At 50.6% G+C, this 20,473-nt stretch overlaps 1 protein-coding gene across 10 annotated transcripts in view; it reads right to left on the bottom strand.

Annotated features, from left to right (window-relative positions):
* The window catches only part of LOC146548452 (semaphorin-6D-like), a 107,551-nt gene that overhangs the window by 6,855 nt on the left and 80,223 nt on the right, over positions 1–20,473 (bottom strand). For all 10 annotated transcript variants that reach the window (XM_085263267.1, XM_085263269.1, XM_085263274.1 and 7 more), the window contains 2 exons: positions 13,936–13,994; positions 12,729–12,782 (listed from right to left, as the gene is read on the bottom strand). In XM_085263267.1, the coding sequence (XP_085119393.1) occupies positions 12,729–12,782; positions 13,936–13,994 (113 nt within the window). The remainder of the gene's footprint in view (positions 1–12,728; positions 12,783–13,935; positions 13,995–20,473) is intronic.

Below are 20,473 nucleotides of genomic sequence, written 5' to 3'. Positions count from 1 at the left end.
TCATGGAGCACAGTGGCCAATCCTCAAGAGGCAGGTGGACAAACAAAAGCCTGCTAATTGTGACAAACTCGGAGCATTGATTATGTAAGAATGGATCGCCATCAGTCAGGGTCTGGCCCAGACGTTGACTGACAGAGGTCTGGAAACAGAAGGGCCAACGCTGCAAATACTGACTCTTTGCGCGATGTAATTGTCAATAAAAGCCTTTGAAGCTTATGAAGCGCTGGTTTCATACTTTAATACATCACAGAAACATCAGACACAACGATGTGGAAACACTGAGGCAGCAAACTTTGTGGAAACGGATATTTGTGTCATTCCTGTGAGTCACAGCATGCACTCATGAAACTGCAGTAACCACACTCACCAGCAGAGGCCACTGTTCCACAAGCATGACCTGCTGGGTAATCGTAATGAATTAAAACGACTGCAACTCACCTTTGACCTGTGACACGTTCATGACCTGGTGTCAGTGTGGAGAGAGCTGCTGTGCACCTGCTCCTGGTAATCTGATTACTGCCTTTGAACGTATCTACAGACAACTCAATCGGCCTGCACCGATCACAGGGAAAGCTCAATCCACGAGTCTGAAGGTCAAAGGTCAAGCTTCATCACGATGGTGGAGCGGTCTGTGTGAGATCAGGCTGGAAGCAGCGTCAGCGCGAGAAACAGGGGCAATGAAATATCAGAGGAAGGGCACAAACCCTCTAAATCATTCCGTTTTATTGGAGCGACATCTTGTGGCAGTCAGAGGAAGTGAGGTCATGTCAGACCTGATTCTTCCTGTTTTAAGTGACAGCGTTTTCTGCAGCAGTGTGCCTGATTAAACGCTTCCACAGATGAAAGCTGTGACTTTTGTTTGCCTCGGCCTGCGTTTCCTCCCGATCGAGCAGCGTGCTCCTGCTTCACATTCAGAGCGCCGCGCGCCGCAGACCGGCTGACTGACAGGTTGATTTACCTCGCGGACGCTCTCGGTGCTCGCTCCGAACGCCTTCAGCTGCTGACTGGTGGCAGGAAAGGTCTCCGAGGCTCAGGGATGATTTTACATGCTTCCACTTCAGCCTTTATTTGTTCTGCTGAAGCGAACGAAGCCGTCCTGTTCACGCGCTGATGGATCGTTTCAATAAAGCAGATGTTAGAGGGCGAATGGAAACCTGGCGGTAAACCTCTCTTTGTAGCAGGATCAGGAGGAAACGTTTTATTTCAAAGACGTATCAGGAGCGTTTAGGGGGAAACCCTCCGGAGTGCTGATGGAGTTTGACATGTGAGGAGCGGCTGAGGTTGAGCCGGATGGCTGTTTCTCTCAGCGATGTTTGGCCATGTAAACGTCTGACACACCAAACACAGTCACCTGACCAAGCATCTGAAAAATGATCCCGTTCACCTGTCGCAGCCCGCCGTGTGCAGTCAACGGGTCAGCTGCAGAGCGCCCTCTAGTGGACACTTGTAGCATTCTCTACCTCACTTTATGTTCATGCATCAGCTGTTATCAATGCTAACGCTGTGATATCGTCAAACAGCTGATATCTGTGGGTCTGCGTCACCCCTGTAATCCAGCACAGGTGTTATGATACTGAGCTGTTCACCTGGCCGTCGGCAGGTAAGCGTCCGACAGCAGCTGCAGTAAAAACGCATTTACGCTGGAACTAGCATGCAAGCTAGCTTGTTTCTGGGTCCCACCCATAGACTCCCACCTTAGCGCCTCATTACCAGGAGGTGAGGGTTTTCAGTGACGCCTGCTGCAGCTCGATGCATCACATTTAGGCGGCGTGCTGCTTTTCGGCGCCGCTCGCTCCCTCTTATTATTTCATAGCTCGTCTCAGTCGCTCAGAAGGAGCTGCTCATCCCCGAAAACCCGATCAAAGGGCCAAATATACCCCCAGAAACAAAAAGCTAATTTCACGCCCTGCACTGCTGGTCGTCAGGGGGGAGGGGTTTATTCCCATTCCCTGCTGGCGCAGGACTCAAACTGGCAACCATCTCTAACCTCAAAGCCAGCATCGCCCCGGGGCCTCCGAAGCTTCACTTTGATACGAGACACCGCGGAAGAAATTTGTCTTTTATGCAAAATACTGTTGAAATAGAGCGAACAGTCATTACACGTCCAGCCAGGATTAACACACACACACACACACACACACACACACACACACACACACACACACACACACACACACACACACACACACACACTCCCCTGTGTCTAACAGCCACGATTTCATGTTCGTTATTTGCACTCTTTCATCTCCGTCCTTCGCTCTGACAGATATAAATAGGATGATGGAGACGCACAGAGAAAAATATTATGCTAATTACAGCCCGACACAGAAGTGTTTCATTCTCTGCCCTCGCTCTTTGTTTCTGTCTCTCTCTGCTCCGTCACTTTCAAAGTTCCTCCCTCTCTGCTGTCAGCCTGGATTGGAAAAACAACTTTGTGGCGTGGCGGGTGAAATCTTCTGGGTGCAGTCTTCTCGCTTCTTCTGTCACTGTTTGCTCTTTTCTTTCACTCTGAAACTTCAGCTTTTCCCTCTCTGTGTCCTTTTATCTGTCTGCCTCATACGGCTTTATGCCTCCCTCCATCTCTCTCCATCTCTCTCCTCATACTCCTCTGCTCGCTCCTGTCTCCTCTTTGCAGCTCAGATCAATACACGAGCTCTTCCTGTCCCAGAAAATCAAGTGAAATCAATCAAACAAATGAGCCACTCTAAGCAGATTCAGCACGAAGCCATCGCACCCATGATTAAAAACACTTCTGTAAGGAAGAAGATTAACTGCACGACTGACGGCACGGCAACACGCAGACGGATGTGTGACCTGAGTGTGAGGACGTCAGAGCCAGGGGTGCATCGCTGTGGCGTACCGGCCGCCAAGAGAGGAAGTCTGGCTTTAGGGACGCGCAACACTGACACGCAGCGGCACCTCCACGTCTGAAACATCTGCACTGCAGCTGTCTCACCCCAGAGGGGGAAGTCCTAAGAGTCAGTGACCCACTCTGTCATCATGTGACTCAGTGAGGTCACACGGGCTGAAGACTGAGTTACAGGTGGATGTAAGGTGGTGTCAGAGGATGTAGCTGTAGCTTATGTGTTAAATGCTTTTGGATTTCACCAAAACACCCTTTTTCCTGCCTGTGTTTTCAGTCTGCGTGTGTGTGGGTGTGCACGGCGTGGTGACGTAGGCGTGTGCATGTGTGATCACAGCTCCTCCCAGCATGACCCTGAAAGTTTCCTGAGGCCATAAGTCCGAATATGACCGAACTGCTGCGTTTTGGCCCGTGTGATATCAGACTCGCTGGGTGTGAGTCACGTAGAGGCCCGAGTTCGCCAACTGAAGCTTTTCATGAGTTTTAGCTCAAGGATACAGCTGTAACGCTAGCATGCTAAGTTAGCCTGGTTGCTAGCGGCATGTTTTAGCTAACGTGCACTGTGTTGATTTATGACTATGCGGTGACAAAGACGGCAGATAAATGTCGTTTTAGACCTCTGAGAAAACAGCCGAGCCTCTGCTACTCTGATGGCTGACTGTGCTTCAGTGCAGACGCCTCGCACATCTGTCGCTCCTCCTCAGAAGGCGTGAGCGGCGGCTCTGAGGCCGAGGCGGACGAGCCAAACGCGGGAGTCAAGCTCCAGAAACTTCTGCCCTATTAGCATGCTCTCTCTCTGCCTCTGCTGCTCTCTCGCCCACTCATTCTCCATTGGTATTCACACTGAGCCAGACACCAGTGACAGAGGCTGAGGAGGAGGAGGGAGCAGCGAGGAGGGCGATGAAGGAGAGACAGAGCGAGCAATGACAGACATGGATTAAAGGGGGGAGAGAGAGAGAGTGCAGATGAAGGAGGAAAGAGGAGACAGGAAGAGAGGAAGAGAGGAGACAGGAAGAGAGGAGAGAGGAGACAGGAAGAGAGGAGAGAGGAGACAGGAAGAGAGGAGAGACCTTGTCAAGTTTGAATTTTTTGCTTTGCCATTGAAACACACACAATCCTGCTGACTGTAAAGGTCAGATAATTCACACCTGACACACTCCTACAGCGTGCGTGTGTCAGGTGTGTGGTGAATAACAATGATGCCGTCGTACCAGCTGAGGAAGTGAAACTGGGAGGATCCTTCCTGTTTAACCAACACCTGAAATCGACAGGGCCTACAGCAGCACGGCCTGTAGAGGGCGCCAGCACACGGCTCTAGCTGGACCTCAGGATTATGTTCAGACTGTAAATGATCTCAGGTGCTCTCAGGTACGTGTGGACGAGCTGCTGCTGGCTGCAACTTTCTGTTTCCCAAATAGAAGCCGCACATTTCATTTTTTATTTTACTCCAGAAAGCTTGTGCGTCCCTGTGATCGGCTCTGATGTCGCTCTGCAGACGGGAGAAACGCGCTCTCATTGGACGATGTTCTGGATCCGTCCACGCGAGTGTGGTAAAGCACCACATTAGGCCCTGATGATGATGATGATGGTGATGGACTGACCTGCCGTGGCCTCTGTGGTGCTGACCATCGCAGAGCCACATGCAGAATTTCAGGTGTTTAAAGGTCCGAATATGAACCTTCAGCTTGTAAAATGAGAGAAAACATCTCAGCAACAGTTTTTATGACGTCAGTAAACTTCCTGGATTTGGGATCGTCTCTGTCATTAAAGAAAGTGAAACCGCAGCTGCAGCCGAGCAGCTGCAAGCGAGCAGCTGCAACCTTTAGCAAAAAGGAAATCTTAAAAGTAGAGATAGTGTCTCCTGAATCCAAACTGGAAGCTGGTTCCACAGAAGCTGAAGGCTCTGCCTCTACTTTTAAATACTCCAGGAACAACAAGTAGGCCTGCAGTGCGAGAGTGAAGTGCTCTAACAGGGTGACATGGTACTACAGGGTCATGTTCACAGAGTCAGGCTGTGGGCTCACAGCTTCCTCTGAGCTCCAGTTTTGATTGGATTTTCAGCTGCTGCTATTTTTGATGCATCGTTCAGCAGCTCGACTTACGGGAAACAAACCTCTGAGTGCGCTCTGACACAACGCTCGCCATCAGCAGCTGCAGCCACAGCAACATGAAAGTAACCACGGTGACGGAGTGATGATGCAGGCAGCACTGAGTATTAGTACGCTCAAGCCTTTAGTGGCATTTAATGGCATCTTTGTCAGGACACGTGAGTCCATTTCCTTTGTGGAGTATGTGTGCGTCCTCTACACTCCGTCACACTTTCAGGTCTGAAGCTGCCCTCACTCATTACGTTACCCTGATGACGTCCACCGTTGTCATCAGACACGTATGAAGCTTGCCACGCTGCCGGTTTCTCAGCTGACGTATTAAACAGCTGCTTTCCTTCATGTGCGGGAAACAACATAAAACGGCGTCTTCAGTCCCCACGCTGCGCTCTCCTGCTCAGCTCGGCAGGAGCAGGAGAGCGCAGGCTCCTTCCCGTCTCTGTTAGCTTAGCGCCGAGCATCATCTTCCTCACACCTGCACAGAGGTAAACAGCTGGCCCCTCCCAGCGCCACGCTCAGAGGTCAGACGACCGACGGGGAACATTTAGAGACATTGGCTTTGTGCCCGCCTCAGAAACAGCAGCACACACGCCCAAGGGCGCCGTCGAACCCGACGCAGCTCGCCTGTTTGGATGAACTGTGGAGACATCACGTATCCATCCGCCCAGTGACGCCAGAGACCTGCACTTTGTATACACAAGATATATATGAGCTTATATGTACACAACATGTACCGTGTACACACACGGACACACACCTAACGGTGTGAAACACCTCCGGCTGTGTGCTTCTTGTTGTTGATTGATTCCCACTGAGCTCCATATTGTGTTTTCATCGACCAGATCAATCTATGTGGGTGTCTCACTGTGTGTGTGTGGGTGTGTGCCGTGAAGAGACTGCAGACTGCTGATTGGTCAAGTCAATCAAGACTGATGAGGGAAGGTCAGCAAAGAGACAGCAGCAAAAACACACACACACACACACACACACACACACACACACACACACACACACACACACAGGTGTTTGTCCTGGCATGTTTGTGAGGACCTTCTAATGAAGCCCCTCGTTGCTGACTCGGTGCTGGAAAAGTCAAACAGCTTTTTGAAGTTTGAAGAAGAGAAACACAGACGAGTCATCGGCACTTCAAAGTGTCCTACATTCACCTGAACTCATGTTTCATTCTCACCTTTAGCCAACCTCAGCATCATGTCTCAAAATCCAAAAGATCTGTGATGGAGGCATCCTCACGAAGTCATTATAGGTGCTACACACACACACACACACTGAGGTGCCCACTCCCCTGTCCCCCGCTGTGTCCCCCTGTGCCCCCACTGTGTCTCCCTGGGTCCCACTGTGTCCCCGCTGTGTCCCCTGCTGTGTCCCCGCTGTATCCCCTGATGTGTCCCACTGTGTCCCCGCTGTGTCCCCGCTGTATCCCCGCTGTATCCCCTGATGTGTCCCCGCTGTATCCCCGCTGTGTCCCCCTGTGTCCCACTGTGTCCCCTGATGTATCCCCGCTGTGTCCCCCTGTGCCCCCACTGTGTCTCCCTGTGTCCCCTGATGTGTCCCCGCTGTATCCCCGCTGTGTCCCCCTGTGTCTCCCTGTGTCCCCACTGTCTCTTCCTGTGTCCCCGCTGTCTCCCTGTGTCCCACTGTGTCCCCACCGTGTCTCCATGTGTCCTCTGATGTGTCCCCGCTGTGTCCCCCTGTGCCACCCTGTGTCCTGCTGTCTCTCCCTGTGTCCCCGCTGTCTCCCTGTGCCCCCCTGTGTCTCCCTGTGTACCCACTGTATCCCCGCTATGTCTCCCTGTGTCCCCGCTGTGTCCCCCTGTCTCTCCCTGTGCCCGTGCTGTGTCTCCCTGTGTACCCGCTGTATCCCTGCTGTGTCTCCCTGTGTCCAACTGTGCCCCCTGTGTCTCCCTGTGCCCCGCTGTGTCCCCCTGTGTCCTGCTGTGTCTCCCTGCTGTGTCTCCCTGTGTCCCCGCTGTGTCTCCCTGTGCCCCGCTTCGTCCCCCCTGTGTCTCCCTGTGTCCCCGCTGTGCCCCGTGTCCCGCTGTGTCCTCCTGTGCCCCCTGTGTCCCCATGTGTCCTCCTGTTTCCCCGCTGTGTCTCCCTGTGACCCGCTGTGTCCCCGCTGTGTCTCCCTGTGTCCCCGCTGTGTTTCCTTGTGTCCCCGCTGTGTTTCCTTGTGTCCCCGCTGTGTCCCCGCTGTGTTTCCTGTGTCCCCGCTGTGTCCCCTGTGTCCCCGCTGTGTCCCCTGTGTCCCCGCTGTGTTTCCCTGTGTCCCCGCTGTGTCCCCGCTGTGTTTCCCTGTGTCCCCGCTGTGTCCCCGCTGTGTCCCCGCTGTGTTTCCCTGTGTCCCTGCTGTGTTTCCCTGTGTCCCCATGTCCCCGCTGTGACACAGTTCCATCACTTCTCCATGATGACGCCTGCCTCAGGCTGCTTTGTACTGTAAGGTAGAGCCCCTGGAATAACACAGGGAAACCCCAACAATTGCACCATAACAGGCCAGCAAGCGCTTGGCGACAGTGGGGAGGAAAACTCCAGCATACGTTTTTGGGGCGAGGGCTGGTCTAGGTGACGCTGTCACCATCACACTCTGCTCCTCCCCTCACCTGTGACCATGTCTAAGCACCAGAGCCACTGCAGGGTGGAGACACCCAGCACCATCACACACAGAGCTCACCCCCTGTCTCACTCTCCCTGTCACTTCCTGTTCTGAGAGCCGGAAGCGTCAAAGCTATCAGCGCCATCACTTGAAGAAGGCGGGCGCTCGTTAGCAACAAACGGCCGCCTGAAATCTGTCCAGCGAAGCTGCTTTCAGTCGGAGAAAATGAAGACAATTAGCGTCAACACAACAGCTTCTGGCTGCTTCCTAACAGCTCTCATCGCCGCCTTTTCAGCGTGAGCCACACGACAAGCTCAGTCCATTTGTAAGAGCTCCAGCTCATTAAAAAGCACTTTAACACACTGTGACGGCTCTTTTTCCTGCTCTCACACACTCTGAGATGCAAACGCTCTCGCCAAAGCATTTGGCAAACACATGATCACACACGCTTCACACTTTAGGCGACACACACGCTTTTGTTTTTGTGCGCTGGAGCCGTCAGCGCGCTGCTGTAATCACACGCTCGGTGTCGTCGGCGCACACACTGTAATTAGGATGTCGTCTCTTCTGGAGGGCGTGTGGCGAGGCTACTGCTTTCTACCACAGAGATAAAGGCGGTGCTCGTTCACGCCGTCCTGAGCTGCAACACGACACGCACAACAAAGTCTGCAGCTAAACTACAGGTCACACGTCTCAGAGCGTCCTCGTAAACCTTGAGGCTCGCCGGCGGGGAGGTGCACCCCCCCCACCACGCACGCGCGCGCACACACACACACACACACACAGTAACAGCAGCTCCCAATAGGGCTTTGGAGTTGACGTCACGCCGCAATGCATTGTGGGAGCGCAGCTCCATTTTCGGGGTCTACGAATCAAAGCAAACACACTGTGTTGGAACGACGACGACAAGAAACATGCTTAAAAGCAGCTCAAAAGAAAACGGACGGTATAGAGACCGATTGCGTCCAGAGGCGAAGCAGCGGTACTTGAAAAAAAATAGAGTGCATCGCAAATCTGGACCCATATGAAATACGGCAGTGGAGTAAAGACCCAGACGACTTACCGCCACTGTCCTACCCCGATATCTTCACGTATCTTGTTTGTGGAGTAAGCGCTTACACAGCGAACCAGTTTCGTAATTACAAGTCACTGGAGGCGCACATCCAATTTACAAATGGCTGGGCGCAAGATTTGGCTATTTTCAAGCCGCCAAACTCTGAGTACATCGTCAAAGTAAGTCAGCTGGAGTGCACCGAGTGAAATAGCCATTTTCCACCCCCCACCATAATTAATGTTACACATTTATCATTTAACTGCTAAAATATCGTTATCATATTATATGCCCATAATTGTAAAGTACATGCAAGTTAACACATTGATAATCGGGTAAATTATTAACGCCAATTTGTGTCCTTCCTGTCTCATTTCATTTATTGTCTTTACATCAACCAATCAAGTCACTCCATTCGATGTTTGATCGTAATTTCTATAACTTCTGAGACCACCAACGATGATATTATTCAGCTATAAAGTGTGATGTGAACATATTTAGAACTTACCGGAATGAAAATGTCTTGAGCACACCAGCTGATATCTGGAGACGTAACAGAACTTGATATCAGCTCGTCTCACGGCTGCTATCCAGGCTAGACGCCTTCGTTTGGTAATATCCGATACATGAGCTCCTTCATGTTGCTTCCAGGTTGGGAAAGCATAAAAAGACAATCCAAACTTATTCCCGTGCCGGTCGTAAGATCGAACATTGCAGCCGACCGCACAGCAAGTACGAACCATGGCTATGCTTTCGCTCCTTACTTAGACCCCCAAAATGGCGGATCGGGCCAAAATCCTTTCCACGCCCACCCCCGTGACATCACGCTCCAAAGCCCTATAACAACAACCTCCCACGCTCCTGTGAGCTACAGCAGCGATGCAGGCTGAAAGTGTGTGTGTGATCACTAACAGCGTTGCTATGGTGATATGAATGTGACCCCTGAGCAGACAGCTCGAGGCCTCGCCCCTGCTAACAGATGTCACATGATCAGCTGCAACAGGTTAAGGTGAGCGCCGCGAGCTCTGCGGATCTCACAGAGACAGACTGCTGAAGAAACTCACAGCACCAGGTAGAGTACTCAGAGTACTGAGTACTGAGAGAAGTGCGAGTACTGTGAGTACTGAGTACCTGAGTAAATGGACTGGTTCTTATATAGCGCTTTTCTACTCTTCTGAGCATCAAATTGCTTTACACAACTTGTGCATTCACCCACATTCATACTCCGGTGGATGCATCGGAGAGCAATTTGGGGTTACTGTGAGTACTGAGAGTACTGTGAGTACTGAGTACCCGAATACCGTGAGTACTGTTCGTCCATTCCGTCCTAAGAAGCTGACATGCTACAGGCGCAGCTTGATGGGGGGCGTATTGCGAGGTTTCAGATACAGGGAGGAGCCAGGAGCCAGGTGTTAGAGCTGCAGGTGAGCCTCCATCTTTTATATACAGTCTTTGTTGGGAGCCACTGATGCAGTTGGAGGATCAGAGAAGTGATTCTGAGATATCTCTGACAAACCTTCAAACAAATGTCACCATAAGACACTGAACAGGTCAGAGCTGCGAGCGTCCTTTAAATGTCAGCGCTCACTTTCATGTCATTAAAAAGATGGAAGAACGCCGGACGCCATCTCCTCCCCGCGGCAGCACAAACCCCCTCAGACCGCTTGGGTCCGCGGCCGATCGCGGCGCTCGCTTCTCGGTGAGGACGAGTTCACGCGTGTCCCGTCAGCAGGACAAACTGACATCGCAAACCAGCAGCTGAGAAGTTTGATGATCGTTCTCGTGGTTTTACATCATCATCCGTGACGCCTGTCGGTCTGACAGGCGTGTGAGCTCCGACCGGAGCCCGGTCTGTCGGACCCACGCTAACAGCACAAACTTCATTTCCTGGATCGGCCGTCCTACGATCAGGAACGCGCACAAACCGCAGTCACGTCACCCAGGAAGCACCGGCGTCTGCACGACTCACAGCGCCGGTGTTCTGACAAATCGTCCTACAGTAAGTAGTTTATGCACATTTCTGCTGTCACAGAGCAATTCCAGCACAATTTAAGTAGGTATGACGGTTTGCCACTTAACGTTGCCCATCAGAGTATGCTTGTAGCTCACATTCACAAAGGTAGGATGGTTTGGCACTTCATTTCGTGTTGTGCGCATGCGCAGAAACAACGGGTAGGATGGTTTGTCAGGTAGGATGGATTCCCAGAACACCGGCGCTCCTCTAATGAAAAGAGTGCACTGCTGCATGAGGCCAATCTCAGTGCAGCGAGTCCACGGGGCTGCGTCGCACGGCATTAAAGAACCAATTTGCAGAGAAAACGTCGTTATGGGAACCGTTCCCTGCAAAACGATGTCATTACAGTAACGACAGCCACTCTAGCGTGGCGCTGTGGATGAACGTGTGCTCAAACATCACTCATTCATTGTTGTCTGAGTCCTTCACACCCGGCTGCCCGACACCAGGAAGTTAATGGTTCAGACACCATTATGAAGGAGGTGCCTGCTATCAGGCCACCAGGGCAGCAGCAGCAGCTCTCTTACAATCAGAGCTCCACACTGAGTGTGAAAACGGGTGCGGCGCCGAGCACGGACAGAGTCACCCTGCATCTTTATCGAGCTGCGGTGCGATCCCCGCAGGCATCAATAAACCCTGAAACTAAAAGGAGAGTTAATGACGATACGATTAGCTCGAGTCAGGAGACGAATCCCTGCGAGCACGTCGGAGCGTCCCCGCTGCTTCGCATCTGCTACGTCTACAATCATTTCAGTCAGTCGGGGCTAATCGCCTGCACACGGGTATTGATTACGGGGAAGTCTTTGTTCTCTAACCCGGCGTGTACATGACTGCAGGCTGCGGCTTTATGCTCGCTTCCTGCTGCCGTTTCACCGATTTACGAGGCAAATGAGGGGCGGAGCTGAAGTGCACAAACACCTGAGCGCAGCCGGCGTGCACACAGCATCACGCTCGCACTGCTGCGTGCACAAACATCACACACATGGATGCAGCTCAGAAAAACCGACGTTTCACATGCTGCTCGTCACACTCGAGGTCCTGATGTCAAACACAGCTTCACTCGACAAACAGGACACGCCGAGGCTGACGTGTGAACAAGGAAAAGTTCCCACTGGAGACTCACACATGGCTCATACATGTTAATATCAGCTCCATGCACACACACACACGCAGGTGATAACTCAGTCACATATCACAGCCATCAAACAGTGACATCATGAGCACAGCTGGGGTGGAGGTGGGCTCCAAAGTGGCTTGCAGTCGCTTACAGGGCGTGGCCTACAGGAGCTCAGCCGGCCTGTCAGACCTGATTACGTCTGTGATGTTTTACTATGCGCTCCTTCATCTCCTCACTTCCTCCTGATTCCCCTTCGCAGCACGGTGACCCGCTCCGTTCACCTTTCTCCATTTCATCACTGCTATTGTGGCTGCTGACGTGCCGCCGCCTCTCGAGAACACTCGACGCACTCCTGAAAGACGAAGTCGGCTGGTGTCAAGTAGAGCGCCTATCAGCGACGTTCACGCCTGTCCCCTCTCCGGCTTTAATCACAGTAATGCAGCTCCGGGAGCCTTAATGGATTCACTGCGTGGGTCTGCCGGCGCTCTGAATGACAATACGCCAGCCGGCTTCCCAGCAGGACTCCTGACAGGCAGGTAGCAGCCGAGCTGCAGCCTGAATACAGAGCAGGCAGCTGCGTTTGATCTGTGGGGCTGGGAACTAGCGAGGGTAATGATGTCAAACCGCGCGACGAGCTACTGTACGTCAACGGTCAAGCCGGAGCTCGTTAGCAGATGACGACGTTCCTCAGAGTCACGTCCTCCAGGTTCCATGCTCGCTGACAGACGTTTTAACTCAAATTCCCATCTGAATAATCTTAAAGTCATCCAGTGCTTGGACCTTCATTAGCGTCAGAAGCAGAAGGTAACAGGACGTATTTGCTCATATTGTGGCCTGTGGCCTGTCCTTACACACACCTTTAATCCGCTTGCATATGTAGGTAACAAAAGGTCATGTTTATACGGTCACTGTGAGGACCCACAGCCCTCTGATCAACACTAACAACAGAAGAAGAAAGGTTTCTTACCGTAGGCGGAGTCGGCGGTGGACTCCTGGTTCCGTGTCGTAGCCAACACGTCAGCTGCACAGATTCAAAATAAAACAGATTCATCTCATTTATTCTCCACTTCACTTCCTGTACCTCTCTGTGTTTGTGCATAGACCTGAGTGTCACACTTCCTGTTCGTCGCTTTGACATATGGTCACACATGGACCTTACTTGGGCAGGTTGCCATGGTAACTCTGTTCAGTTCACTGCAAAAAAAAAGCCATGCCACTCGTAGCAGATTTCTACTTACAGTGCTGCTGCTCTTATTTTGAAAGTTCAACTCAGACCCCTCTCATCAGACCTGCTGACAGGAGCTGAGCTGATCTGATGGATTAGAGATACTGTGTGTGTGTGTGTGTGTGTGTGTGTGGGGGGGGGTTTATATTATAGATTAAAAAAACAGGATGGATGAATGGATGAGTAGATGGATGAATGGATGAATAGATGGATGGATGAATGGATGAATAGATGGATAAATGGATGGATGGATGGCTGGATGAATAGATGGATGAATGAATAGACGGATGACTGAGTAGATGGATGAATAGATGGATGAATGGATGGATGAGTGGATAGATGAATGGATGAATAGATCGATGGATGAATGGATGGATGGATGAATAGATGGATGGATGAATGGATGAATAGATGGATGGATGAATGGATGAATAGATGGATGGATGAATGGATGAATAGATGGATAAATGGATGGATGGATGGCTGGATGAATAGATGGATGAATGAATAGACGGATGACTGAATAGATGGATGAATAGATGGATGAATGAATAGACGGATGACTGAGTAGATGGATGAATAGATAGATGAATGGATGGATGAGTGGATGGATGAATGGATGAATAGATGGATGGATGAGTAGATGGATGAATGGATGAATAGATCGATGGATGAATAGATCGATGGATGAATGGATGGATGGATGGATGAATGGATGAGTAGATGGATGGATGAATGGATGAGTAGATGGATGGATGAATGGATGAGTAGATGGATGGATGAATAGATAGATGGATGTTTGCAGGGATCATTGCAGCGTCTGAGTTGGGTACCCTCTATAGAACCAGTCTGGTGTAACCGTGCAGGTAAGCAGGACCCTTGGTCCACACAAACACGCATACAGCTGTTATCGTGCGCACTGTGGGTGTAACCTGCAGGTTTATCTCACCGCGGCAGCTGTCCGGATGAAACGAGTGGTCGCCCTCGATATCCTGCTCAAACCCCGCCCTGCAGACACGGAACAAGGAGAGGGAGGAGAGGAGACGACAATCAGGACGGTGAAACATCGAACAAAACCAGACGCTGCACTGCTGGTTACTGTTGCCGGGGAGCTTAATCGGTGACAGGTGATGGCTTGGGACAACATTTAATCAGATTTTGTCACATGGTTCATCTGCAGCGCACGGCTCCGTGCGAAGGCCACAGGAGCTCGTCCAATTAAAGGCAGGAAGGTCGTCCAGCCCGAAGACAGACGGGGACAAGAAGTGACCATGAAACACACACACACGCACACAGGCGCACACACACACACAGTATCAGTAAAGCTGCTGTAAATGAAGTCAATTACTTTCCGCTCGGCGTCTCCTGCTCGCCGTTTTGTCCCTGCTGTTTACCGTCTCTGACTCCATCACCACCAGCGCCTCCACCTGACCTTCAAATCCATTTTTAAAGAGGCAACAAATCAGGATTTCACAGCCACACGGGACAAAAAAGTGGAGCGAGTACCGCCGCCACACAAACACCAGTGGGCTGTTAGAAAGATAAAACACGTTAACACAGGAGCGAGTTTCCCAACATTCCCAGTCCAATCACCGCGGCGTGCATTCCTCCCAGCTGTCCGCATCACCGACACGTCTGATGAATCCCAGGAGAGCGTCTCCGTCACCTGTGCAGTTTCAGAGCCTCCGCCCAGGCAATCAGCAGCTTTTACTGACTTCTTCTCAGTTGGGGATCAAAAGTAATAACCTGAAACTACAACATGTGTCACGCCTTCACGTACGCACACGTCCATGATGTCACCGCCTTTACACCATCCGTGTGTGTCCTACGCTCCTCTGACTGTGAGACTGGATCGGCCTCCGCACGAGGACTAAGGTCGTCCACAGCAATCGCTCGGGAGGGTCACGATGGTGGCAGCAGGAATGATCACCATGGAGACGATGCTGAGAGGAAAGCTGGGACGCGTATCCAAGCCGGAACGTACGACCCGCTTTCAGCAGCTGTCCTGCCTGCCGCTGTGACTCACTACCATCCGTGTGAGCGTCCTCTCAGCTGATCTGTGCCGCTCAAACACGCACAGCTAAATAACCAACGGACGCCCGGCTTCCACATCTGTGCACGTGGAGGTGACCCTGAGCTTCAAAGGCCTCAGGTGAAGGTGTGAACAAGAACAGGTTTAATCTCGACGTTAACCGCAGTCGGACAGACGGGCCATCTTCAAACGCTCACCAGGAAATCTGAAATCTGTCAGCAGTTATTACCGAGCCGCTCTCCCAGCGTCCGGCGATCAAAGCTTTTCTTCCAAACAACAAGAAAAGCGAGCCAGCATCGACAGGAAGACGGAGCCGGCACAGAGTTTCCAGGTGTTGGAATCTTTGCCCACAAAGCTGCTGGGTTTGCCACGCCGCTGCGATCTGTGACAGAAGCATCCATCAGCCCGATCGCACCGAGCCCACACCCGAGTTTCATCTGGCACGCGTGTTTCCAGCTCTCTTTACCACGCTCTGCCCGTACGGCCAACACGCCTGCTGGTTGGCAGCTGTCCGGCAGCTGCTCGCTGTCTTACTCTCTTCCTCCGCTTTGTGTCTGATGGATTCATCACTTACTGACAAACACACAAAAAGAGGCATTTGGATGAATGTTCACTGTTTACAACAACATGTGACCAAACATGCAACGCTGTCACAACAGCCACAGAGGGAACACAGCCAGTTTCCTGAGGCGCTGAGACACGCGTGCGCACGTTTTCCATGCTTCCCAAACCTTAAATGAACCGAACGCGTCACCACAAACCATGTGACAACGTTATTATTGCCCAGGTGTGTCAGAGAGAGGAACAAAGGGGAGCACATGAAGAAGACTGCACTCCATATCCCAGAAAGCTACAGGAAAGAGTTTTTTATTTTCAAGATGGCGCCTGTGTGTTCGGCACGCCGTCTATCGCTCTCCTTTATTTGTTTTGTTTTATTGTTTTTAGTTAACTTTGTGTTACATGTGTGTTGTACTTTTTCCTATGATCGCCAGACATTATTGGAAATAGGTTTATCCATCCGGATGTCTGACCGGCCTGAATATGACAACCAAGGCTTTTTTCCTCCCTATCTGGAACCAATACCACCGTACTGGCGTTCCCTACCACCGTCACCAATACCACCGTACTGGCGTTCCCTACCACCGTCACCAATACCACCGTACTGGCGTTCCCTACCACCGTCACCGGATCTGCGGAAGCGACGTAGGAGACGGGGTAACCGTGGAGGTCGTCTTGTGAAGCTGAAATCCTGGATTGCTCATTTTCCCCATGAGCTCCGCTGCATCCGCCGCTTTTGTCCGCAACTATTGGTGCCATTGCGTGCCTTGGATCCGGTGGACTCCTGGCTGGTTCCTGTTGTTGGGTCTTTCGAAAATGGTCCAGCAAAACTCTCTCCTCTACGGCATATGCGCTGGCGCGGAGTTGACAAGAAAAATCTTCGACCGGTGGATCTGGTTGCTAATACCTCGGAAGTTTTGGACCCAGTCCCTCTCAGGCTGGGTCTAATAAATACCAGGTCGGTGGTCAACAAGACCTTCATATTGAAGGATTTTTTTCTCTCTCGTGTTCTGGATTTACTCTTCTTGACTGAAACCTGGATATCTCCCGGTGAGTTAAGCGCTTTCATTGAACTAGTACCCGCTGACTGTACCTTTTTTAATGTTCCGAGAGCTTCTGGTCGCGGAGGAGGGCTTGCTGTTGTTTTTAAGGCTCACTTGGACTTGAAGCAGCTTTTCCCTTCGTCTCGCTACACCAGCTTTGAACTCTGTTTATGTAAACTGGGCCACTCGCCTTCGTTGTTATGTGCGATTGTTTATCGCCCGCCGAAATATAACAAGGTGTTCTTATCAGAGTTCTCCGAGTTTCTTGCAGATTGTGCATCACGATATGACCAGATCCTCCTGCTTGGTGATTTTAATATTCACGTTTGCTGTCCGGGGAAGCCCCTGGCCAAGGACTTTCTGGACTTAGTGAACTCTTTTAATTTTGTCCAATTTGTTAGTGGTGCCACTCAAGAACGTGGTCACACACTGGACTTAGTTTTATCTCATGGTTTATCTGTTTGCAATGTACGGGTTGAAGATGCAGTATTTTCTGATCATATGCCTATCTTATTTGATATTGCTCCTTCTAACGCTTTTGCAAATCAGACTGCACCTGCTCGATGTTATCGTGCCTTTGGCTCTGATTCTGCCGAACGGTTTTCTATACTGTTTGACAAATTAATGTCTTATGCCCCTGAGTTGCCCACTGCAGATGACCTACTTTTGTATTTTGATTTTGCTTGTAAATCTGTGCTTGATGTTGTTGCCCCTTTGAGAGTAAGAAAATGTAAATCAAAGACTAATCCTTGGTTAACAGATCATACCCGAGCTATTAGAAGACAATGTAGGAAATGTGAAAGACAGTGGAAAAAAGACAGATTGCATGTCTCCCTGGAAGCCCTAAAGATTAGTTGGAAAACTTATCAGAGGGCAGTTAAGGCCGATAAACACTCCTACTTTTCTCAACTTATTTCGGCCAACTCTCATAACCCTCGTGTTTTATACAATACGATTAATTCTGTACTTAACTTGGAGGGTTACAACCTTTTGCCGTCCTCTGAGGCTATGTGCAATAAGTTTATCACCTTTTTTGTGGACAAAATTGCTAGCCTGAGGCCTCTGATTCCACCTATTGTTGATCCGGCCATGCATTCTCCTTGCTCAAGCTTATTCCCTGCTTTTGCACCGATTTCTCTGCGTGACTTAGAGGAGTTGGTGCTACATGCTAAGCCCTGTGGCTCCCCAAATGATGTTGTTACTCCCCGCTTTCTCCAAAAAGTATTTCCCATCCTTGGACCTTATATCCTGAAAATTATCAATACTAGTCTGTTAACCGGTCAAGTTCCTAGTGGGTTTAAACATGCAGTCATACACCCCTTACTTAAGAAACCTGGCCTTGATAGTTCTACTATGTCAAATTTTAGACCTATCTCCAAACTTCCCTTTTTAAGCAAGATCTTGGAGAGGATTGTACATACCCAACTGTTGGATTATTTGAGCGACTCGCAATTGTCTGAAATTTTCCAATCTGGTTTTAAGCCCTTTCACAGTACGGAGACAGCTCTTGTTAAAGTTATGAATGACATTCTTGTTGCTACTGATCGTGGTAAATATGCTGTGCTTGTCTTATTGGATATGACAGCTGCATTTGATACAGTGGACCACGACCTGCTGATCTCCCGCTTACATCACTGTGTGGGAATTTCTGATCTGGCATTGTCATGGATAAAATCATATCTTTCCGAAAGGAGTTTTTGTGTCAAGCTGGGGTTGGCCGCTTCCTCTGTGGCCCCTCTGCTTTGGGGTGTGCCCCAGGGATCTATCCTTGGGCCATTACTTTTCTCGCTGTATTTACTCCCCCTTGGTGCGATTTTTCGTAAACACGGAGTGTCATTTCATTTGTATGCCGATGACTGTCAGCTTTACTTACCTTTTAGTCATTTGGATACCTCCCCATGTCAATCACTGCTTGACTGTCTTAGCGATATTAAATTATGGATGGCAAATAATTTTTTGAATTTTAATGGTCGCAAAACGGAAGCAATTTTATATGGCCCGCATCGTTCTACTGATTCTCCAGATGTTGATTTTGGTGATTTGACCTCTCATCTGAAAAGTTCAGTCACTAATCTTGGTGTTAAACTTGATTCTGCGCTTACTTTTGAAGGTCATGTAAGTGGGGTGGTAAAATCAGCTTTTTATCACCTCAGACGCCTGTCGAAGGTCAAGCCTTTCCTTTCCAAACCCAATTTGGAAACTCTTATTCATGCTTTTATCACCTCACGTCTGGACTATTGTAATTCCCTTTTAATAGGGGTCGGGTCGGGCACCTTGTCACGCCTGCAGTTAGTGCAAAACGCGGCGGCGCGATTTTTAACCGGTAGTAGGAAATTCGATCACATCACTCCGGTTCTGGCTTCCTTGCATTGGCTTCCCATTGATTTTAGGGTTCGTTTTAAGGTCCTTTTATTGGTTTTTAAATCTTTAAATGGTCTGGCTCCTGTGTACTTAACTGACTTGCTGAAGTCACATGTTCCTCCTCGCTCGCTCCGTTCAGCTGAGCAGCTGCTGCTGTCGGTCCCTAAGTCGCGGCTGAAATGCAGAGGAGACCGTGCCTTTTCAATTGCGGCTCCGATGCTCTGGAATAACCTTCCCCTCCAAATTAGACAAGCGTCATCAGTGCAGGTCTTTAAGTCCAGATTGAAAACCTATTTTTATTCCCTGGCTTTTAACTCTGTAGGAAACTGACACCTTCTTATTATTTTATTGTTTGTAATGATTTTATGGTATTTTTAATTTGGTTGTTGTTTTGATCTGTGTTGTTCAGCACTTTGGTCTGCCTGGTGTGTTCTTAAAGTGCTATACAAATAAACGATGATGATGATGATGATGATGATGAAGAGCTCAGCTGAGACGGAGACCGCCTCCTCCACCCGGTGTCAGTGTGTTCACGGGAGATCGACCAGCAGGTGATGGATGCGGCCTGACACCACCTGAGGGCTCCGAGTTCTCCTCACACGTCACCTGCACACACCTGCAGGCCTCTAAAACACGTCGCTGTAAAACGTGCTGTCCACGCTGTGACCTCTGACACCTGTGATCCTCTTCTTACTACATCTGAGAGGGAAGGACGGCGCCGGCGCCTCAGGCGCGAAGATACCGTCGAACGGTTCAGCCGAGCTGGGGTGCAATGGACCTCGATGGAACACCTCTGAACACTGAAGCTCAGCCACACAGACCCACAGCGCCGCCCGAGCAGGAGTCCCCTGTAAGCCGTCACACGTGGGAGTGTGTCTGCAGAGCTTCCTGTGTACACAGCGAGCACACTCTCCCTCCCCGCTCAGACCGTCTGCACGCCAGAGAGATAAAACCACACCACCCAAAAAAGTTGGATGAATTATGGAGGAGCGGGCGCTGCAGAACATTCGTTAAACTGAATTTATTATGAAGCGTTTTGCTCTCGCTTCCTCGTCGCTCTATATTTACCTCTGCGAGTGCCACCCCCGCGCTCGCTCCAGCTTCCACCAGCGTGGGCTGAGCTGTAAGTGAGGAGCGAGAACAGGAGGAGGTCGCTATAAATCCCAGCCATGTTCAGGCACCTGAACGCCTCGCTCACCTCAGAGGAGGAGGAGGGGATGGAAATAGACTCCGTCAGTCAGCCAGAAAACGCCGCTGATGCTGAATGGCGTTTTGGTGCTGATGGCGTGGAGGCAGGTCGGGCATGTGCGGCTGAAGAACACAAATGTGTACGTAGGCGCTTTCACAGCATCGCTGTTACATTCACGCCCAGGACGGAAACGCTGCTGGCACCGGCCCTGCCCACCGCTGCCCGGCATTGATGAACGGTCCTCCATGTGACCTTTCCCAGCCGGGATGTCAAACACAGTAGGCACTGCGATGCCGACCAGAGC

The sequence above is a fragment of the Mchenga conophoros genome, linkage group LG22 (assembly GCF_057382185.1).
Source record: "Mchenga conophoros isolate Kocher_MC1m ecotype Shallow Benthic linkage group LG22, M_conophoros_male_GT1.1, whole genome shotgun sequence".
Classification (NCBI taxonomy): Eukaryota; Metazoa; Chordata; class Actinopteri; order Cichliformes; family Cichlidae; genus Mchenga; species Mchenga conophoros.
The sequence above is the reverse complement of the archived record's forward strand: the minus strand, read 5'-3'. Positions and strand labels throughout refer to the sequence as shown.